The 24056-nt window shown below is 45.1% G+C and overlaps 1 protein-coding gene across 2 annotated transcripts in view; it reads right to left on the reverse strand.

The window, feature by feature from the left end:
- Positions 1 to 775: 775 nt before the first annotated feature.
- The window catches only part of GYG1 (glycogenin 1), a 44827-nt gene continuing 21546 nt past the window's right edge, over positions 776 to 24056 (reverse strand). The window contains exons 4-7 of one of the 2 annotated variants that reach the window (XM_082251947.1): positions 21789 to 21915; positions 6202 to 6421; positions 1476 to 1526; positions 776 to 1249 (exon numbers count right to left, since the gene is read on the reverse strand). In XM_082251947.1, the coding sequence (XP_082108073.1) occupies positions 1082 to 1249; positions 1476 to 1526; positions 6202 to 6421; positions 21789 to 21915 (566 nt within the window). In that variant the 3' untranslated portion in view covers positions 776 to 1081. The remainder of the gene's footprint in view (positions 1250 to 1475; positions 1527 to 6201; positions 6422 to 21788; positions 21916 to 24056) is intronic. The other variant, XM_082251948.1, reaches the window with a different exon arrangement.

Below are 24056 nucleotides of genomic sequence, written 5' to 3' on the forward strand. Positions count from 1 at the left end.
TCAAACTTGGTAAGCTGCTTAACAAAATGTTTTGCTTGGAGTTTGTCCAGAGCTCATCTTATTCCCGCTTTAGATATATCGCGGTGTTTAAATGCTTAATACGTGTGCAAAAAAATGTCCTGTGACTTAATAAGCTGCCCCATAAGTGGATCTAAATGTATAGGAGAGGCAAGGAAGTATTTGGCCATTGATCAAATGCAAACATTTCAAATATACATTCTAGCGCCAAAGCTCAGCCTGGTGAGTATACCTCTTAACTCACTTTAAGCTGAAATATTGCCCCAACTTGTGTTACCAATGTGTTTGAGAACTTTACATACATTCCTGCTTTCCATCCCAATTTAGACCAACATATGCTTAGTAAAAGAACCTTGGCCATACATTGCTCCGAGTAGGTAGCCTGTAGTCATACCTGTACAATATATTTTTTGCTTTCATTAGGCGACCTGTGCAACAGTAATAAAACCAAAAACACTAACTATAACCAGTTTATTTCTTTGAAGTGCCTCATTACAGTTGGTTTGAAAAATACATAACATTAGCCCTCTACAGTACAGAACAAGCAGCATTTCAAGATCGTTACAGTGTACACATTGGTTTTATTGCACAATATTGCCATATTTCTCCAGTGTAGTGACAAGCCTGCTTGTTCATAAACTGCAAATTGAGGGAAAAGGGGACAATTTTGGACATCCTGCTGGAAAGGGAAACCCAAGAGCTTACACAGCAATAATCCAAGAAGAGCTGCAAATATGAGCAGTGGGAGCAAGAGCATCACTAGTTCTAGCAACAAACCACATCCTTTTGGAAATCGTAAAACTTGAGGTTGTGCGCTACTTACAGGTTTTGTTTGTTCACTGGTTTAGGGACAGTCCCTTGTCTAGTCTAAAAATTGGTAAATGGCACAGAACTGGGTTTATAACAAAAGGATGCCCTCCATTTCCCTTACAGATGAAGACATATCCACCCGCTGAAGTTTAGTAAAGCTCCTAGCATTTAAGTAAACATTGTGGTAGACCGTTCCAACACAGAACAGGTTTTGAAAAGTCAGAGGTGAGGTTTTGTGCAGGACAGTAGAATTTTATTGCAGATAAGTGTCTAGCTTCTTCCTGATGTTTTCATAGGAATCTGCTCCCATGTAGTCAACCTGGCCCTGCTCCCATCTCTCTCTGCGTTCCTCTGAAGATATAGATGGTGGTGGAGGTGGAGCGGTTATTGACATCTGTGACACTGCTTCTGTAACTTCCTCCTAAAAACAAAATAACCAGTTTTTATTACAGGCTACCGAGCTCTTAACAGATAAGAAGAAATGAGGAAACTAAATGGAGAGCCTCCATGCAAAAGAAGCAGGCAAAGCAGAACCGAACACAGAAGTAGCAAGACCAAGTAAACTTAAAAAAAAAAAACCCAAGTAAAAAGAAAACTGCAATGGAATCTGCAGATTGTACAGTAATTTGACAACACTAAGATCATACCTCTCTACAGAAGCGACAAGAGAAAGCCAGTGAACAGACCAAGCCCGATAGCTGTGAATAGTTATAGAAAGTTAAACAAAAAAAGTGAAGAGATTGAGGATTTGAGATCCTATATTATTAGGAGGCCTCCGCTGCAAGAAAGGAAGAGTGCCCATGCAATACAAATGCCCAAATCTTCATTTAGATATACAAAATTCACATGCAAAAAGCAGTATTGTACATCAATTCATCTATATCCAAGTGAGGGCCAATGCTTCAGGATAATGTCCCAAACTTCTCAGACTTCAAACAAAAAGATTTGCGTTAACTGGGCCACTAAGTTAACATTGCTGACCTCTCCCCACTTGAAAATACTAGTTTGCTGGCAGTAATTCTGATCCTGTTTAATAGCAAGAAATTCCTCCCAACCTGTTCTGGGTCAAGTGCTTTACTTTTCCATTTAGATACTTACCCATATGTTAGTCACTCAGGTAATTAACAGGGTAACAGACAGGCAACTAGCACTTTCTAAATGAAGCTAGCAATAAAAGCCAGTTTCCTATGACAGGTTTACATTAAGCAAGCCTGAAATTAGTTAAATACAAGTGCTGACATTCTGAAGAGGCTTTCCCCAATATTTGACATGCAAGCCAGTAGGTGACCCAAAGACTAGTAAATCTGGAGTCCACCTGATAACATGGGGATGAGATCTCTCCTTTTCTGGCTTTTTAAAGGCCAGGTCAGCCAGACATCCAGACAGCAGAGGTAAACTGACATATTTCCTAAAAAGTCTTCCATTTCCTGATTAGAACACTAAATCTACCAGAGACATTTGATATAAGGTAAAGGGACAGATTTAAAGCATAATGCAAAGGTCAGAGGTGCAGCCTGTAGACTGGACAGGTGACTGGTAGGTGGCGGTCTGGACTTGTTAAACTGCCATTCCAGAGCATTAAACAGCATGCTATGCAGAAGGACTTGGCAAGTTGGAGCTGTAGTAGAAGGCAAGTTGGAGCTGTAGTAGAAGGCAAGTTGGAGCTGTAGTAGAAAGCAAGAGCCACATAAGCCAATGCCTCTAGTGCTGGCTCCTGTGCCATGCAGTGATACCAACTGCACTCCACCTTATCCCAGCTAGCAGTCTCCAGCTTTGTGCCAGCAGCAGGAAAGAGCTGTTAGTGTGAAGCAATACACTGGACATATTGGGCTGCTTTCACACCGATGTGATTTACCCATATCGCAGGTATGGGAAAACCACAACACTCCTGAATGCAGATACATTAGTGCAATAGCTGCCTTTTAGGGGGCCCAGAACAGTGAGGGTTCATTGACATTTGCAGTTTGGGGAGTGGTAGAACCCCATAGTTGTGATATCATCCCTGCCCCAGCCCTACCTTTAGCTGCAGTTGCCAGGGGTGTACACATGTCACAGCAGGAGTTCTAGGCCCTCAAATGGTGTGTAGCACCTGACAAACATGACCCACTCAAGTGAAAGGCTACACTGCTAATCTGCACGAGGTTGCAGGGTACTTTCAACAAGGGTTGAAAGCAGGCAGTATTGTATTGCTTTCTCGCCACCTGCCTTAACCCCTTGGACCCTGCAGAAGTATGCAGTTTCTTGAATGGGTTTGCAATTGGCAGGCAATAGCACCCAAGAAAAATAAACAGGGGGCAACAGCATGTTTACACCTCTGGCTACTGCCTCAGCAGCAAAAAGGTTTAGGGATGGGAGCGGTAAAACCATCCTGTAAAGTGGGGGGTAAAAAGCCTGCAGTTGAGGTGCAATGATCCCTAAGGGTGGGGGGTGCTGCTCCTCTGAAAAACAATTCATGCAATTGCAAAATAGTATGGCAATTTGAGGTTTAAAATCACGTGTGAGGCAATGACGCTGGACGACACTGCCCAGTGATCTTAAGACTTCTCCCATGATGTTCAGGTAGATCTCAACCTCCAAGGTGGCCTACCCCTGATCTAAGGCATGTAAAACGGCCATGTTAAAGTGATGCTAGCGGCATGACAGACAAGCCAGTATTTTCATGCAACGTCATCTGTCGGTACATGTCTGTTTTGGGCAACTCCAGAACATTAAAGTTTTGCCATCTCTCCAAGACTCCTTTACTCCCAGCAGTGGCATTTGGAAAAAAATAAAATCACCACAACATGTAACAGGTTTTAGGCGCATCAAGCACTTCATTTCAATGAGCAGAATAAATTCTGCTCAATGTCCTGTCAGAACACAATAGCTCAGCAGAGAGATTGCTGTACTTATGTTGGATTGCTAGTACAACAGCTCCCAACTGGAGCCGACTGTTTTCCCTTTCTTAAAAGACTTAAAAGAATTATGGCAGATCCAACGCCCCAGCCCTCTGTAAAGCTGGCCACATACGGTTAAAACGATGTATGGGCAGGCTAAATGTACCCACGTTATCGCAACTTGGGTACAACCAGCCTGTCTGATTTTACATGCAATGATTTCTAGCAGCTGTTAAAGCCAGCCCCCAACACTTACTGTTAAGGGGGAATCTAGAGATTTTCCTGCAACTTCTCTCAGTCTGACCAGCTTATTACATAGGAATTGGAGTTCAGAATAGTGCAAGAAACAATTTATAACTGAAAAAAACCTGTACCAACTAAAATATGTTATTCCAATGTAAACAAGTGGATGTACACTAAACCAGTGTATACAAATGGATGTACACCGTAAACCAAAGTGAAATTTAAAAACTGGAGCAGCTGTGCATGGCAACCATATCAACTTTGAATGGTTGATAACTGCTACATATTCTGGCTACTCCAGTTTATTGCTCTACCAGCAGTTGTGCAGTCGAGTCAGACATACATGGATCAAACTTCAGCTGGTTCAGGACAGACGCCACTGCCCCTTATAGACATTAGCTATGGCCTGACTAAATCATTGACAGTCAACTGTAGGGCTGCAACTAACGATTTTGTTAATCGATTAGTTGCTGATTTTTTCCATTAATCGGATAAAATCATAAAAACTCAATATGCCTTTTTTTTCATTTATTTAAAATAATAATGAACAAACAAGAGTGTTCGTGCTGGTTCACACTTGTGCGGTTTGCAAGAGCGCATGTAATTTGGAGTGCACTGCTCCTAAATTACATGCGATCTCATGTGCGGATGCGAGTTCAGCCATACACTTTGTATGGCTGAATTCGCAGCGCATCTGCAGCAAACTAGCACATGAGGCATTTTTTTGAGCCGCCTCAATCGGATGGCACAGTGGTTCACACTTGTGCGATCCGATTCTGTGCGAACTTGCAGATCGCACTGCAATATGCCATCGCAACTGGGGGTGTCATTAACATTTGACACCCCCTGCGTATCGCATATGGCAGTGTGAACTGCCAGATGTGCGGATGCGATGCGGGAACGCTGCATGTGCGATGCGGGAACGCTGCATGTGCGATGCGGGAACGCTGCATGTGCGATGCGGGAACGCTGCGAATAAATGTGAACCAAGCCTAAGGCCATCGCATCCGCACATCTGGCAGTTCACACTGCCATATGCGATACGCAGGGGGTGTCAATTAAAAGTTAACGACACCCCCAGTTGCGATCGCATATTGCAGTGCGATCTGCAAGTTCGCACAGAATCGGATCGCACAAGTGTGAACCACTGTGCGATCCGATTCTGAGGCGGCTCAAAAAAATGCCTCATGTGCGAGTTTGCTGCAGATGCGCTGCAAATTCAGCCATACAAAGTGTATGGCTGAACTCGCATCTGCACATGAGCGCATGTAATTTAGGAGCAGTGCACTCCAAATTACATGCGATCTTGCAAACCACACAAGTGTGAACCGGCACTTATACCAAAACTTTTTTTTTAAAATTAAGCTGCTATATACTGTAAATATAATAAGTGCTTATCTAGAAAAGAGTTAACATTCCTTATAAGGTGCAATATTATAATAGAAAAATACGTGAATAAAAACATCCCTGTCAGCCATAGATATGAAATAGGCAGCATAGAAAGACCACCTATATGTGCTATATGGACGTTTTTAATCACTTATTTTTCTATTATAATATTGCACTTTATAAGGCATATTAACTTTTATCTGGATAAGCTTTTATTCTTTTTTTTAGCGGGCTGCATTGCATGGACTAGGACACCAACACTAAGCTCGGCACTCACGTTTTGCTGCTTCTGTCCTCTTTTCTCCCTCACCTCGATATGACTCACTCCCTCGCTGACGTCAGGAAAAGGGCGGAGAGGAAAGGCAGAGAGGAGGGAGGGGGAGGTCACGGAAGTGCCGAGCTGTGAGAGACAGTGAGTGCACACTGCAGCTTCACAGAGCAGACGGAGCTCGCTGACAGTCAGGGAAAATCAAGAACGCAGCAAAACTAATCGACGGAGCAACTAATCGATAATGACAATCGTTGACGATTGTCATTATCGATTTATGTCATTATCGATTTAGTCGATTAGTTGTTTCAGCCCTAGTCAACTGCAACAGCATTGAGAGCCCTTGTTGGTGAAAAGCAATGTACTTTCTAGCTTCCACTCTCCCAGATACAATTTAATAGCCTAAATCCTGAGGGGAAAAAAAAAAAAAAAAAAATTCTAGAAGCAGAACACATCCAACAGAAAAAAGGATCTGGTTTTTAATGGCTACTGCTTTAACCTAACTTATCTTTAGAAACTTATTTTCAAAATCCCTTACTAATCCCCTAGTTTAAAGTTTACAGCTAAAACTACAATATAACCCAATGGCAAACCTACCGCTTTTAAGCCAACTGAGACATCTTTGACCACACCGTGTTCTGTAAGGAGGGGCAAGATTCTTGACGTGTATATGTCCCACCACAGCTGGAGAAACTCAGGGTGAATGAGTGTTTGGTCGTGCGCATCTCCTTTCACAGTCTTTGTTTTAATATCATATGTATAGTTCCATGGCTTCACTTTACCCAGGAAATGCACTACCTTGGCATTTGCTTCAAATCTAAAAAGAAAAAAGAAAGTGTCAAAAGCAAACGAGGGCAACGCTCCCAATAAAATTGTGAGCACATGGTTAGACATTCCAAAACCACTCCACCAGTCAAAGGAGTAAAAAGTAAGCAGCTTGTGTAACAGCAGACAGAATGTACAAATTCACATTTAGTTTAAAAATTCACATCAATTTAGTTTACATCATGTCTGCTTTAAAGCAGCATGGATCCCTGCTTTAGGTAGGGAAAGCGAAAAAGCAATGTGACCCAACTAAACCACTTCTTGAAATGCGCCATCTGAATTATCCTTGTAAATTGGGCAGATTTTTTTAAACGCCTTGCAAATATGGGCAGGAAACAAGTCAAAGAATCTTCCCAAAACTTCTGAAAATGCTGACTGTACATGATTCAGAAGGTTTAGCACAGATTGCACATTCATGCGAGAAATCTTTTCTCCACCCAAACTTGGATCATATCCCAGTTAGACTGTAGAAATAGCAGTTGCCAGAAGCCCAGTACAAAATAAGTGCTCATTCATGACTAGCTACAGGCACATTCCACAAAAACAAGGTTTCTCAGTATACAGAAGCTCTGCAGGGAAAATAAAGAAACCAAGACCACAGACTGGTAATAGTACACCAAATATTGTCAATGACAAACACGTCTGTCTAGAGATAAAGGGTCCAATTCATCTGTAAGTAAAAGCACTAAACATGGTTGAGGGCATTTTAAAACTCCAAGAATCTGGGTTCTAGTGGTGTAGTTCAGGTGGTGACCAACAGGTTTCCTAAGTTTCTCAGCAAAAAGCCATGCAGCACAACTCTTGGAGTACATGCCCATCTCCCCAGATTTGGAATACGTTATCCCAGAGATTAAACAGCCTGCAAGTACAGAAAAAAAAAAACACATCTGCCAGAAATTCACACTGCTCCCAAGTCCTGCTTTGGGCTGACAAGACAGGGAATTAAATTAATGATTTTTATAAGATCTTACCATAAAAAAAAAAAAAAAAAAAATTTCTCCGATGTCAGTCTACAGACGCAGGCTCCTCTTCATGAGCTGAGTGGGTTTATGCTCCTTTCAGGAGTAGTCTAGGATGTCAATTTAAATACACACCCAGGGGGCTGTCCCCTAGACAAACCCACCACTGTTCAGCACAGTTTAATTTAAAGCAGTGAAGACAAAGAACCAACCCCAGAGGGGTGGGTGCTGTGTCGACGGACAGAGAAAAAGATTATGGTAAGATCTACAAAAATCGTATTCTCCATCCTCCGACAGATGCAGCCTCATCTCCATGAGCCGAGTGGGATTTCACAAAGCAGTGTAGGTATGAGGGTTGGGAAATGCAACCAGATCTCCAGCCAACCAGCAACATGGAGCTCAACCAAACAGGAGCTCACACAAAAAAAGATTCTGAAGCGAAGTACAAGCCAACATTCTCCTATGAAACAGCAGCCTGCAAAACCTTGTGGCCAAAAGAGGCATCCGAAGATGCCAAACAAATCCACCTTGTAAAATTTTGTAAAGGTGTGAACAGACAACCAAGTCGCTGCCTTACAAACTTCAGAGGCCTAATGGCAAAAAGCCCAAGAGGCACTCAGTGCTCTAGTAGAATGCGCCTCCACAGGGAAAGGAGGAACCTGACCCCTTGATTGAATAGTCCTGAACCACCGTCTGCCTGTTCCATCTCGAAAAGGTCGCAGCACACAGCCAATCCTTCAAGGACCGTCCGGAAGGACAAAAAGTGTGACTTTCTAAAGTATTCAGTAACCATCAGATAAACTCTTATTGCCCCATCCACATCCTGAGTGCAAGGCAACCTCTGATGTTTATAAACATCACACTGTTCATTCAAATGAAAATCCGACACCACCTTAGGAAGAAAAGACGGATTAGGATGGGGGACCACTTTATCCCTGTGAAACCACCAAATAAGGCAAACTACAGGACAGCACCGCCAACTCAGACTGTGCAGGCAGAAGTGATAGCCACTAGGAAGGCAACCTTCTGCGACAAAAAGCAGAACTCTCCCCAATATTCTCAAAAGGAGACTTTTGAAGGACAAAACCAGATTAAGATCCCACAGAGGTAACGGGGATCATCTCGGAGGGGCCAGATGACGCACCCCCTGAATGAAGGTGCAAATCAAATTATGGGTAGCCAAGGAATGTTGGAAGTAAACAGCAAGCCCAAGGTACCATGTAACACCCCCCCCCCCCCCCCCCCCATAGTGCCAGAGCACACGCTGCAAAGAAAGGGAGAGGGAAGGCTACACAGACTGGGTAGACCAGGGGGGATTCTCTTGGGAGGTACAAATCCCATATCTCCAGGGGTGGGCTCACACCCCCCCCCAGGCCAGCAGGGTCAAGGGGGGGGCAAATTTACTCACCATACCATGGACCGGGTGGGCTCTGCTCCAAGCAGACTGCCTCCCACCTGAAGTGGGGGTGCTGCCAGCCGATGGGTACGCTGCCACTCAGGGTGTTCCAGGTCGATGTGTCCCCTCACAGGCTCGCCCCCCCCCCCTCCGACGAGGGGGCACCGCGGTGGCTAGGCCTAGGTCGGAACTATAACCTGCTCACGCTCGTAGGCCAGACTAAAGGGGGGGGGGGGGGGGGGGAGGGAATTATAAGGATATAAGGATCTAGATTATCCAGTACGAAGCCCCAGCTGGCATTGTTGCTTGTAGATCTCCAGGAAATTCTTCCCTGAACACTAGAAAGCGAGTAAAGCCAAAAGAACATTCTGAACATAAAAAACAGACCGAAATCCCAGCAGGAAACCTAGGTCCTACTCCTCCAGGCAGAAACCAACTGATGTGCTGAATAGTGCAGAGGGGAGTTTATGTCTAGGGGACAGCCCCCTGAGCATGTATTCAAATGTTAACTGCCTAGACTACTCATAGGAGCATAAACCCACTCAGCTCATGACTGTCTGTTGACAGATGATAGAGAAAAGCCTTTCACACCACATTTGTTGGTAGCTTCCTTAAAACTACCTGTAAATTAAGGCAAGCATATGTACCAGTTTGATAGCCGACCTTTGACAAATCCATGTACTTTGACAAATCATGTACTCTAATGGCTAAGAACCGGTCACTAATGCAGTAACAGATTCTTAAAGTGGCTGTAAACGATCACCCCACAAGGCAGCAGTTTTGTGCAGAATCACACGTGGGATTCTGCGCTTCTGTCTAGGGGGGTACGCTGCTTCTGCTGTTACAAGATGGATGCCCTGCTCAGCCTGCTCTTCAAAATTGTGACAGCGACTGCAGGGATAAGGTCCTCGATGACTGTCAGGTTACACCCCAAAAACAGATGCAACATGTTAAGGGTGAAATTTTAGGCTTTAAAGTAATTTGAGTGGGGCATTTTATTCCTGGCAAATATGGGCTTTGACTTCCTGTAATAAAAACAATTTCTGATGGTCATGACGGACAGCTCCTGGTAGTCAACCATTGAGTTTTACTATCCCCTACAGGAGTAGGACACTAGGCAAAAAAAATTCTGGTTACACCCATGGGTAGTCCCCTCTGCTATGCCACTCAGTTTTGCAAGTATCAGGAGAACAACTACAGAGGGTGGGTACTGTGTTCATCAATGAACAGAAATATTTTACAGCAAGTCAAAAATCCCATTTTCCTTTCGTTCATAGACCGCTCCTGATCTTCATAACCATTGGGATGTCCCAAAGCAGTTAAATGTGAGGGGTGGGAACAACCAAGAAATCCAAGGATAAATATTAGCAAACAGACTCAAAACCTGAGCCCACCTGAAAAATACACCCTCAAAGAGTATAAGGTCATCTTAAAACAGCAACCTGCAAAACCTTGGAGGAACCAAATGTCAGAAACCCTGAAGAAAGGCATGTACCAGGGAGGGTGTGGCCAAAGGTCATTGGAAGATGACTGCCAAGGCCGACACCTGGTCCTTGATGGTACTCAAGGCTTTGTTTAATCCCCCCCACCCCCCATTGACGGAAGGTTAAGATCTGAGCCACCAAGAGGGGGAGGAACCTTGAGACTCAAACAATGCATGCATTCCTCATACAACATTAGATCCTAGAAGATTTCCTAGCTTTTAACAGGGTAGGAATCACCGACTCAGATAATCCCCCATCCTTCAGCACCTGGCGTTCAACAGCCAAGCCGTCAAAGCCAGAGACTAAAGCAGGATTGAAGATCGACCCTTGGGACAGAAGATCCTCCCTGAGGGGAAGCTTCCAAGGAATGTCAGCAACCAGCCGCACCAGATCGGCCTACCAAGCCCAGAGATGCCAGTCTGTATCCACTATAACCGAAATCCCCTTTGCCTCGATCCTGAGTAGAAGTCTGGGCATAAGCTTGAGAGGGAAGACTTAATCAGCCGATACCAACCCCACGGGGCCACCAGTGTGTCTGACATCTGCCAGAGGATCCCTTGACCGAGCTACAAACCTCTGCACCTTTCTGCTGAGCAGAGACACCAACAGATCCACCTCAAGGGTGCCCCACCGGAGACAGCTGATGAAACCCCCCCCCACCCCAGATAAAGGGACCACTCCCTGTGATTCAACACCTGCCATCTGAATTAATCCTGACAATTTTCCACCCTGGGAATGTGTACAGCGGAAAGGGGGCTGGAACGAACTAACTACATCAGTTTGCGTTAAGCGGTTAAAGTGCAGTTAGACTTACGTCAGCTGCCTTTAAGTGGTTGTACCGGGGTGATACCTCTAGCTAGGAAGTGCAGTGGAGGGGGTCTATGGTCTTTTAGACCCCTGATGCCTCCATAAAGAGTCCCTTTCACTGCATATTGCTGTCATAAGGGATGTTTACATTGCTTGTGACAGCAATAAAAGTGATCAGACTTAAAAAACCTGCGTTAAAATGAAAAAAAAAAAAAAAGAAAATTTAGCCGCCCCGTGAGCGCGCGTAGGAAAGATAACGTATACGGGAAGTCTGGCCGCAAATGGAATCGCTGTTCAAACCACATGTGAGGTGTTGCCGCGATCGCCAGAGCGTGAGCAATGATTTTAAAAAAAAAAGAGCTACACTCTTTAACTGGTGACCGTTAAACTCTATAGGCGATGCTTAAAACATTTTGACGCCATTCTGCGGGTGTGCGCAATTTTAAACCGTAACATGTTGGGTATTTACTAGGCTTGACATCTTTCACAATATACAAAAAAGTGGGCTAACTTTACATTTTTCAATGCAGTGAAATGATTTTTTCCCCAAAAAATGGTGTTTGACAGACTGCTGCACAAATACCGTGTGACAAAAATACTGCAATGACCGCCATGTTATTCTCCAGAGTCTTTGCTAAAAAAATATTTATAATGTTTGGGGTTCCAAGTAGTTTTCTAGCAAAAAACTGATTTGACCTTTTAAACAAAAAAAAGTGGGGGGGTCTTATCCCATTTGGTCAGAATTTCCCTTTGCAGGGACCTCGTATGGAACCGTGCAAAAAACGGAACGGGGGGGGGGGGGGGGACAACCATCTGTCAACAGCAGGCGAATTACAACCTGCAATTTTTGGAGTTTGTCCAGAGGAAGGAGCACTCTAGCGTAGGCCAACTACAGAGTCAGGTCCAGATAGTCCAGCTTCGTGGATGGAACCAGAGGAGAATTCTGAAACCTCAGAATCCAGCGCTGAACTCCTGCAGAGTTCGTATTGTGATCTCCAGCACAGAAACTCCGCTTGCAGGAGATCGTCCAAGTAGCCAAGTACCACGATCCCCAGTTAGCATAGCAAGGCTAGCACCAGTGCTAACACTTTTGTTAAGGCTTGAGGAGCAAAGAAGAGACCAAAGGGTAGCACCACAAACTGATAATGCTCCTCACAGCAAGTGATGAAGGCGCTGGTGACTGCCACATATTGGAATGTGAAGGTAGCCACCCTTGATAGAGGTGAGAAAATGCCCGACGCAGGGATGCCACCACCGTTCGAATGGACTCCATTCTGAACTTCTGTACCCGCACAAAGCAGTTCAGCACCCTGAGGTCCAGGATTGGATGCACTAGGCCTTCCTTCCTGGGGAATGAACAGATTGAGTAAACTCTAGAAAGTTTTTTCAGAAGTTTTCAGAAGTCAGAACAGGGACAATTACCCCTTGAACTGGTCTTGTACCTTCCCAAACAGATCCTGTAATCGGTCTGGGGACAGGCGCAAGTTTGGGGGGGGAGAACACTTTGGAGCTCAGAAGGAAGGCCTACATCTACGACGAGGTTCCTTGTCCTTCGTAGCATGGGACCAAAAAAAAAAAAAAAAAAAAAAAAAAAAAAAAAAGTACCTCTTCTCCCCCAAGGAGGGGGGCCTACATCCACCCCCAAAACCCTACCGGGGAAAATGGGGGCAGCTACTCACCATACGGACACTGCTCAGGACAGAACCCCTCCCATCAAAACTGGGGTCCTTACTCCTGACTAGGCAGTAAAAAAAAAAAAAAAAAAACTGAGTGGCTATAGCAGAGGAGTAGCCAGAATTTCTGCCTAGTGTTCTACTCCTGTATGGGGCAGTATAAGCCAATGGTTATGAATACCAAGAGCTGTGTCCTTCAATGAACAAAAGTAACAGGTTTTCCTTGGAACACACTGCAGTAATTAGTGTCAGTATGGTGGACCACCTGGAGGTTATTAAAAAAAAAAAAAAGGAAATGTCTTTGCCTGATCCAAGATGATTGATATATCCCATGAGTAGCTTCACATTTTCCATTTCATAGCTAGCTACTGTGCTGGTCTATTAAATGCACGCATAGTATTTTTAACTCGCCTGGGAAAGCCTGAACTAAAATGGACTTGACTAGAAGCCAGTTTAGTTGTGCTTAGGTTAGCAGACGAAGTAAGCTTTAGCAACTTGATGTTGCAGTGAGTGGGAAAGGAATTCATGTGACTGGCTTCTCATGGCTGATCGTTAAAGTGACAGGTAAATAAAACTACTGCTCATGGGGTGACTGGCATAGGGAAAAAAAAAAAAAAAAAAAAAAATCCAACAATTTGCTTTCATGATTCAATTGAACCTCTGAATTGGTTAGTTATAATGGGTACTAACACACTTTGGCTGATTTAAAATAGGCAAGGCATTCCAATTAAAGAAGGGTCACTAGACAAAAAAAAAAAAAAGTTTAGTTAAATTTGTAACTCAAGTACCTTCTAGTGCTCTCAGCCCATTTCAAATCTCCAAATTCTGTTTTTGCTGAGGAGATTGTTGAAAGTGACTGACTACATTCCTACATACAGTAGAGCCATGAAAATTCAAGTTAGACTTACCGGTAACTTGTTTTCCAATAGTCTTTCAGGACAGCACCTTAGAGAGATGGCTCCTCCCTCTCCTCATCAGGAAACACCCCATCCACCAGATTTTAAAAGGAGGCTTCTCCCACCATTCATCAGTTTGTAGAAGAGTACCTCCGGCCCATGCTGGAACACATAAACAGATATGGTTAATCACAGCAATACATTTTATACAATAGGGCGGGATCCTCCTGCTGTCCTGAAAGACTATTGGAAAACAAGTTACCGGTAAGTCTAACTTGAATTTTCCCTAAAACGTCTTTCAGGACAGCACCTTAGAGAGGATTATCGAGACTTACTCAATTTAGGGAGGGACCACAGCTTGCAGGACCTTTCTGCCAAAAGCCTGATCTTCAGCTGCCAAAAGGTCCAACCTATAGTGTCTTGCAAATGTAAAGTAGCTTGACCACGTAGCCGCTTTGCAGATCTGATCTGGAGTGGCACCAGCTTTCTCTGCCCATGTAGTGGCTAACGCTCTAGTAGAGTGAGCTCTGATCCCCTGTGGGGGAGACAATTTCATTTGGGAGTAAGCCTCTGAAATAGCGGATCTGAGCCATCTGGCTATTGATCCTTTTGATGCCTGGCGACCTTTTTTGTTGCCAGAGAAAAGAACAAAAAGAGAGTTTGATGATCTAAACTCTTTAGTAACCTCCAAGTAGTGTATAAGAACCCTTCTTACATCTAGGTAGTGAAAGCCTTCTTCCTTATCTCCTGATGGATTAGGGCAGAAGGTAGGTAACACAATTTCTTGTGAGCGGTTTCTCGTTGAAGCTACTTTTGGGAGAAACCCTGGATCTGTCTTGAGAATTATCCTGTCTGGATATATGGACAAGAAAGGTTCGATAGCTGATAAAGCATGTAATTCACTGATTCTTCTTGCTGATGTTATTGCCACCAAGAAGACCGTCTTGAGGGTAAGGTTTTTTAGTGTAACAGTTTCTAGTGGTTCAAAAGGTTCCTTTGTGAAGGCCTGAAGGACCACCGACAAGTCCCATTTGGGGAAGCTTCTGACAGGCACTGGTCTGGAGCGGGTAAGGGCCCTGAAAAATCTGATGATTAAAGATTCTGAAGAAATGGGCCTTTCCAAGAATACCCCCAGGGCTGTAACTTGTACCTTGAGGGTACTCACTGCCAAACCTTTTCCTGCGCCCTCCTGTAGGAACTCCAAAATTGAAGTAGTACTGTTCAATTTTTGATCTTTCGATTCACACCAGGTATTATATGTCTTCCAAACTTTTGCATATATATTCCTTGTGACTTTTTTCCTACTGGAAAGTAGAGTAGCAATTAATGCGTCTGAAAATCCTTTCCTTTTCAGCAGTTGCTCCTCAGATACCAGGCGGTGAGCTTTAGCTTTTCCACTTCTGGATGATAGACTGGACCTTGAAGCAGTAGGTCTTGACGAAGAGGGAGCTGAAAAGCAGGTTTGACTGACAGTTGGACAGTCGAAAACCAAACCCTTTTGGGCCAATAGGGTGTGATCAGGATCACTGAGGCTCTTTCCATTTGGATTTTTCTCAATACCAACGGAATGAGCTGGAAGGGGGGGAAGGCATACCCCAACCTGAACCTCCAGGGATGTGCCAGGGAATCTACTCCCAGAGAGTTGTCGCTTCTGTGGAGTGAGAAGTAAAGTGGAAGTTTTGCGTTTTCTTTCGTTGCAAACAGATCCACCTCTGGCTTTCCCCAAGTCTTGGTTATCAACATGAAGACTTCTGGGTTCAAGCTCCATTCTGCTTCTCGGATCTTCTGCCTGCTTAAATAATCCGCCACACTGTTTAGTGTACCTTTTAGGTGGATTGCTGACAAGGAAAGTAACTGCCTTTCCGCCCATTGCAGAATTTCCGTTGCCAAAAGCTGTAGGGTTTTGCTTCTTGTGCCCCCTTGCTTGTTTAGATATGCCACTGTAGTGGCGTTGTCTGAAAGGACTTGAACATGAGTCCCCTGAAGATTTTGAGAGAAGGCAGTTAGGGCTAGGCCGACTGCCTTTAATTCCTTCCAATTTGAGGATTTTCTTGTCTCGGTCTGAGACCAAACCCCCTGTGCCAGGTTTTGGTTCCAGTGGGCTCCCCACCCCCACCTGCTGGCATCCGTTGTTAACCTCTGGTCTGCCGGGAAGGACCAGGCCAAACCCTGAGACAAGGTTGTCCGATTTCTCCACCACCAAAGGGACCTCTTGACCTTGGTGGGGATTTTTACCTTTAAGTCCAAAGTCTCTGGATTGTGATCCCAGATTCTGAGGAGGAAATATTGGAGTGGTCGAAAATGCAGCCTTGCCCATTGGACAGCTGGAATTGATGCAGTCAGGTTTCCAAGGACTGACATGATCTCTCTGATCGACCACCACTGATTTGTTTGTAGCCTTGCTACCAAATTCTGTATTTTGACCTGTTTGTCTTCTGGTAGGAAGATTCTTTGTTCCACAGAGCATAACTGAAACCCTAGGAACTGAACCCGCTGAGCCGGTGTGAGATTCGATTTCTTGATGTTCACTATCCATCCCAGAGCTTCTAGATGACCTCTTGCCTTGTGCAGGTCCTCTTGAAGTTTTTCCTTTGACGGGGCAAAGAAAAGCAGGTCGTCCAGGTAAGGCACCACAGAGATTCCCTGAAGGCGGAGGGGAGCTAGACACTCTGCCATTACCTTCGTAAAAATACGAGGGGAGGATGATAGCCCGAAAGGGAGTGCTTTGAATTGGATATGGAGCATTTCCTTTCCCAGATTTACTGCCAACCTTAGGAATCTCTGTGAGTGAGGGGCAATAGGGATATGTAGGTAAGCATCCCTTAAGTCGATTGATGCCATGAAGCATCCTTTTGTTAACAGGGTTCTGACTAAGAATTGAGTCCATTCGAAACTTTTTGTACAGAACTGACCTGTTTAATGGTTTCAGATTCAGTACAAGACGAAAATCCCCCGATGGTTTCTTTATCAAAAATATGTGGGAATAGAATCCCTGATGTTGTTCCTCCACTGGAACTGGACAGACAACTCCCTGTCGCCTCAGGTCCTTTAACAGGTCCATCATAGCCAGGGCTTTTTCTGCATCTCTTGGGAGGTTTGTGACAAAGAACCTTTCGGGTGGCGTCTCTGAAAACTCTATGTTGTAGCCTTGGGACAGCATACCCAGAATGTATTGATTTTCTGTTATGGCTGCCCAATAGGGGAGGAATTCCCTCAATCTTCCTCCCACCGGCAATGTCTTGTCATTGTGTTTTGTTGGTTGACACAGGAGGATGGAAGAGAACACCTCCTTTCCCTTTGGGTTTTTGTGTCGACCAGTTTCTTCTCTTCTCCTGGGGTCTGCTATTTTGCTGAGCTTTTTGAGGTCGAAAAAGCTTCTTTGCTGCCTGTTTCTTCTTCACAGGAAAAGACTTCTTTTTGTCTGCTGTTCTATCTAGAACAGAGTCTAGCCCAGGCCCGAATAGTAGATCCCCTTGAAAAGGAAGTCCACATAGCTTATTTTTAGAAGCTGTATCTCCAGGCCATGTCTTTAACCAAAGAGCCCTTCTGGCTGAGTTGGATAAAGCTGCAGATCTTGCGGTCATCTTCACTGACTCTGCTGAAGCGTCAGAAATGAAGGCTATGGCCGTGGAGAGCGTGGAAAAGGAATCCAAAATTTCCTGTTTAGGTGAGTCTGCTGTGATGTGTGCTTTTAGCTGGCTAAGCCAGTATTCCAGATTCCTGGACACACAGGTTACTGCCATGGCAGGTTTCAGACTCCCCATGATGGATTGCCAGGATCTCTTAAGTTGCTGGTCCATCTTCTTATCCATGGGATCCCTCAGTATTCCCATGTCTTCAAATGCTAGGTCTGTTGACCTAGAAACCTGGGAGAAGGCTGCATCAATCTTTGGCATCTTATTCCAGGGAGCTCCTGGGTCCTCATCAAAAGGAAATCGCCTTTTAAAGGCTTTAGGGAAGAAGGTTTTCTTTTCCGGATCAGTCCACTCATGTTTTATTGCATCTGAGATGGTCTGATGTACTGGGAAGATACGGCCCTTAGGCTCTTCCAAGCCTGCATACATTTTGTCATGTAGAGACAGTTCCTTCTTTTCTTCCTCTAGACCCAGGGTGATATAAACTGCCCTCAGGAGACCATCCACTTGCTCTAAGGATAGTTTGTATTTAGTGGGCCTGCTTTGTGCCCCTCCCTCCTCTTCTTCCTCTGAATCCTCCTTGGAATGTGAGGGGGAATTATCTCCTTGGGTGGAAGGAACCCCTTCTGTCCCCACCGAAGGAAGCAATTGTGAACCCTGAGAGGACAGTGAGGCTGATGGCTGACTCAGGGCAGGGTCCTGTAGGGATGACCGAAAAGATTGGATGGTAGCATCCAATTCCTTCCTCACAGATGCGACTAAATCGCCACAAACTGCAGATGCTTCTTCCTTTACTAGTGCATCAATACATCCCTGGCAAAGTGTCTTTTTCCAACTTTCCGACAACTTTGCTTTGCATGAAGGACACTTTCTCTTGAAAACAGTTTCAGAGCTTTTAGCCTGGAAGACATGAATGGGAAAACATACACATGCTTCTTAAAAGTCAGCCTGATTCTCAGGGCCACCAAAGGTGCACAGAAAGACATTTAAAGGGAAGTCCCATGTGCCCTGACAGGCCCCCAGCCACCGGGGGGATAGTAAAAGGGATGGAGAGAGACCCCACAGTAAGATAGGCCATATAAAGATACCCCTTACCTGGGCCTTACTGGTGCCTGTGCCTGTCCCACTCGCTGAAGAAGCTTCCATCGCTTGGCAGCGGTATCACCCGTGGCTTCGGTACCGGTTCCGGAGACCAAAGCGCACCTGCACTGGACCGGATCCGGAATAAGGCACCAGCTTGCTCCTCCCTTCTTCCTCTGCGTCCGGCGGAAATGACGCCATACGCCCCCTGCAGAACGCTGCCCTTTCCGGAACCTCACTTCCGGTCCGGACGAGCGTCACTCGATCCGGAGAAATGGCGGCAAATTTGAAAAAAAGGCGGCGGAAGCCTAAGAAAAATCGTTCCGCTCCTCCAAGATGCCTTCCCAGGGCTGTGCTCTGCGGGGTCCTGACTCAGCCTAGAGCACTGAAGAGGAAGAAGGAGCCCATGCACTGCAGTCGGTCGCGTGAATGGGAGAAGCAACCGTCTCCAAAAAAAGGGTAGGTGGACGTAGGAAGCCCGGTCGCTCAGGATAGCACCTTAAGAGCCCAGCTCCCCACAGAGGTGTTCCTCGGCCGGAGGAAACACAAAAACTGATGAATGGTGGGAGAAGCCTCCTTTTAAAATCTGGTGGATGGGGTGTTTCCTGATGAGGAGAGGGAGGAGCCATCTCTCTAAGGTGCTGTCCTGAAAGACGTTTTAGGGAAAAATACCCTCTTGCTCTCCCAGGAGGGGAACCGAGGTCTATGGACTATAGGCCTGCAGTCATGCGCACTGCTCTATGCACACAGCATATACTGCTACTCCAAATACACAAAATGTAGGGAATTGAGACATTGGGAGCTTCAGTTGGGCCAACGAGCATAGTTTAAATACTTTGTAAATGTCTAAGGCATGTCTAACCCTACATTAGGAAGCTTCTAACCCTACATTAGGAAGCTTCTAACCCTACATTAGGAAGCTTCTAACCCTACATTAGGAAGCTTCTAACCCTACATTAGGAAGCTTCTAACCCTACATTAGGAAGCTTCTAACCCTACATTAGGAAGCTTCTGTCATAACATCTAATAGTCACCCTAAGGCATACAGGTTTTCAGATCTTCCAGAGAGTCAATTAAACATCTAGGCATGGGTTTATATGGCTGTGTACAAAGCCACTGATGGGGGGCCTTGGCTCAGCAGGGGTCATTTGTGGGTGTCAAAGCTTCTGCACAACCCTCTTCCTGAAGGCCATCCACTGTACGTTTGGGTTTTTACCCTTTATTCAAATGGGAACACATGAAAGGACACGCAAGCTGCAAAAAGATAGTTCCTGGGTTCATTTACAAGTTATAAAAAATTGGCCACCAACAAGTTAAAGTGAACCCAAACTCAAAGTGAAGATTCTGTTATTTGAAATGTGTACCAAGCATTGTGAAATCTTTGCCTGGAGTTTGCAAGTGTGCTCAGGCTCTGCCTACAGACTGATGTGCATTTACAGTGCAAGATCTATGGCACTGCTGTCCGATTGCCAAGCTCATAATATGTGAAGTGAGATTTGGATGACCAGTTTGGACACCGATTTCCTACTCACTGTCCTGGCTGGAGGCTCTGACCTGAGGAAGTAAAACATTGCCTCTACATCAGGGGTGGGGAACCTACATCCCGGGGGCCGTATGTGGCCCTCAGTCATTTGGTCCGGCCCCCCCGTGCAGCTGAGTCTCTCTCAGCTGATCTGTCAGAATGGCGCCAATGCTTCCTGTATAGTTCTATCAAATGCACTCCGCCTGTGACCAATACAGGAAACATCGCCTCTTCCTCCAGCGCGGCGCCGCTGCTAGCCAGGATTTACCACCAGCAGCACACAGCAGTACCAGCCAGAGCCAGCAGTACCAGCCAGAGCCAGCAGTACCCACAGCAGTACAAGCCAGAGCCAGCAGTACCAGCCAGAGCCAGTAATACCTACAGCAGTACCAGCCAGAGTCAGTAGTACCCACAACAGTACCAGCCAGCAGTACCTACAGCGCAGTACCCACAGCAGTACCAGCCTGAGCCAGCAGTACCCACAGCATAGTACAAGCCAGCAGTACCAGCCTGAGCCAGCAGTACCCACAGCAGTACCAGCCAGCTGTACCCACCAGCAGTACTTTTCAAAAAACTTACCACCACAAAGTCGACTGTGCTCCAGACTGACCAACGCAAACCTGGAAAACCAGTTGCGAGTAGCAACATCATCAATACCAGCTAACATCACACACCTCAAAGAGAAGCAGTTGCAGCCATCACATTAGGGGTGAGTTAATTACATTTTTGACCAAATATAACAGGCACATTAAGTTGATAAGTTTGTACAGCCCCTGAATGATTTAATACCCAAATGGCCCTTGGCAGAAAAAAAAGGTTCCCCACCCCTGCTCTACATGATGGTTGCTTCCACACGAGACTACAGAAGACATGACATGTCAGTAATGGGAAAAGATCAGTTGTAGGGAGATGGCAAGCAATACTGGCAGTTTTGACCAAGACAACCAGAAAGCTGGAAAACTGCTGTAATTACCCAATTTGTAATATTTTAACTGATGCAGTTGCAAGACGTTTAAAGTATTACTAAAAATAATTTAGTTTATAAAATTTAGTTTTGATAGGAGAGGATTAGAACATCTGCCACATACCCATAAACAAAAACCCCCCACAAAATCCTCCTAATTTGCCCTACATGTTCTCATTAAAAAAAAATTTTGGGGTTGTCCCCTGAACCCATTAGACCAGGGAGTGCCTCATTTTGGGAGGAGGTTCTAGTCTGCTGTTAAAGTGACATCTCCCCAATTAAAGAAAAAACCCACCATAGGTATGGTTATAACTTGTACTCCTCAAAATGAAGTTGGTCTTAAAGTAGCGCTATAGGCAAAAAAAACTGATTTGATAGAGTAAGGCAGGGGTGATAACCCCTGTCAGATTCTTCCCCCCACCCCCCCCCCCCCCCCCCCCGTGTCCCATTGCAGAGTAGATTTCTCGTCCTTTGTGCAGAAATCACTGCAAATAAAAATTTCTTGGGGATCCTCAGGTCACCAGAACTAGTATTACTTTTCTAGGGACAAACCAAAATATAGGATCCCCCCCTCCTTTCAATAACGTGAACAGGGTAAATATCCCTAACGGAGGCACAGACCGCATTACAAAACTGACCGATGCGAAGTCTTTACTCTATCCAAAAGCTACATAAAATAAACTAAGAATTTTAATCACTGTACTAGACACATGTATGTAGAGGAGTCAACAGGGAAGCCAGATGCTGGAGGATGCATACCTACAAAGCAACTAGCATTTTCAGCAATTCTAGTCAGATGGGAGCCAAGTTTCAGGTTTAATCAACTTTTCCAGTGTACCTCGTGCACGTTTCTTCACTTCCAAGCAGAATACAATAAAGGAGCACACAATACAACATATTTTTGCAAACCAAATATCCACATCAGGTTTAAGAATGTACTTACGCTTTAAATGCTGGCAGATAGGAGTATATGGAGACACTGCTTAAATTGTATAGAAAAGGTAGATGCTTGTGTATATCTTTAGTTGACCATGTGTTGAAAAAGGTGTTCAACAAACCCTGGTCCCCACCTAAAAAGGAAAAGGAAAAAACAGGCCTTTAGTGCCAACAGCCACATCTATATTCATGCAAGTCCCCTTTAAATTCCTTGGAAAGGTTTTAGTGATGCCAGGGTGCCGCAAGGCTCTTGATCCCATACAGAGACTTCACCTTGCACCATTGGTATAAACCCATTTACTGTATGATTCATTTGTTAATACCTAAAACAGGTAAGCCTAAGCACATTGCAAAAGAGGGCAAAGGGATACACGTTTTTCCACTTAAGGGTGAACCTCCCCAGTGGGGTCACAGGCATATTTCCTGCTGGGGTTACAAGGAAAAGTGGAAACTAGTGATCGATTGATATAGCTTTTTTATTGCCGATATTTTGGTACATTAAAATTTCTCATTTTTTTACAGGTACTCTTCTGGAGTGATCTGGGGATTTAAGAACCCAAACCCCTCCTCTGCACTTAAAACATTCAAAACGCCAAGTTTGGCTGTTTTGAATGCTGTAATTTTTTTGAATTTGGCGCTGAGTACCCAGAAGTGTTGACATCACTTCCGGGTTTTTACATGGAGACCCGATCAGAGCCGAATGCGGCTTTGATCGGGTCTTCTCTTCAGCAGCCGTGCAGGCTGGTGGGACAGGAGACCCGGGCGAGCTGCGCAAAGCGACGGGAGGGGGCCAGGTCTGCTCCTTGTAATGACAGCCGAGCGGCTTCTCAGCCGCATCGGTCGTGATTACAAGACAGCCAACCGTCGGCTATGGACACCGGTACCGGAGTGATGCCTTTAACATCAAGCATCACTCCGGTACATGCACTTTCCCAAAATATCGGCAACCTCAGGGGCAGATTGCGATATATCGGGGGAAGTGCATATCGGCCTCCGATATAACGGCTTTGCTGATAATCGGTTGATCCCTAGTGGAAACCCCAAAAATGTTAGCATGCCAAGGTGGTGAGGAAGTCTTCCAATAGGGGACATCTTGTAGGGCCAATGCTCCAAAAAGGGAACCCCCCCAGACTTGGGGAGATTTCCTGCCTCTAGACATAAAAGTGAAGTTTAAAAAAGTAAAATCCTGCCTTGCAAACCTGCACTGCTGACGCCTGACAGAAGGCCCAAGAGGCACTAAACGCCCATGTAGAATGCGCCTCAACAGGGAAAGGAGAAATCCGACCTTTAATGAAATAAGCCTGAACCATAGTCTGATCCACCTGGAAATGGGTGCAGCAGAAACACCCATCCCTTTGCAAGGTCTATCCTTGACAAATAGTGAGGGATCTAAATCAAACTTTAGCGGCCAGGTACATCCTTAATGTCCGAACCACATCCAGTGAATGCAAGGCAATTTTCGGAGGATACAAACAAGGGTAATTCCACGCTCAAAGGAGATTAGAAAGTCCAAAATTAGGCTGCCAGCAAAATCGGATACCGACCTTCAGAAAAGATAAGAAAAAGGATTGGTTTGCGGCACTCAAACAGTCCGTATTCATGAACAGAATCCAATCTGCTTACATGAACAGAATCCAATCTGCTTACCAGATGGAAATAGGCCTGTCAGCAAGTGAAGTTGATGTTGGATTGCTCGATACCAGCGCCATCAACCCAGCAGAAAGGAAAAAGCATATGAAATCAAACAGAAAAACTGATGGTGCAGTACATTAAGGCTGGTATATTAACTCCAGAGACCACTAACAAGACACCTAGGCATGTCATGCTCAACAATGGTGTGACTGCTTACCAGACTCAAAAGAATGATTGAAACGCATCACCGGTTTGCACCAAATGGATTCCCATCTCAGGTGATCAGCGCAATCCAGGAATCAAAGTCCAAAGCCTCAGTGTGTAGTCAAAGAAGATATATGGTATAGTATGATTAGACTCAACTAAATACCAAGAAACCACCAAGGAGCCATGTAACGAAAAAGGCATCACCCTTAATTGTGGACAAATTGGCTGCTTACCAGAAGAATTACTACAACCGATAAGACAATCCTGGTAGTAGAAATCAGCAAAAATACCCAGGCAGGTGCACTTTGATAGTAGAAACCTCAATCCTCGTATGCAGGGAAATGATCCACAACTCAAACAGCATCAGATGCTCATTTCCCTGAATACGAGGATTGAGGTTTCTACCACCATCAAAGTGCACCTGCCTGGGTATTGG

The sequence above is a fragment of the Pelophylax lessonae genome (assembly GCF_965119305.1).
Source record: "Pelophylax lessonae genome assembly, chromosome: 3".
Taxonomy (NCBI): Eukaryota; Metazoa; Chordata; class Amphibia; order Anura; family Ranidae; genus Pelophylax; species Pelophylax lessonae.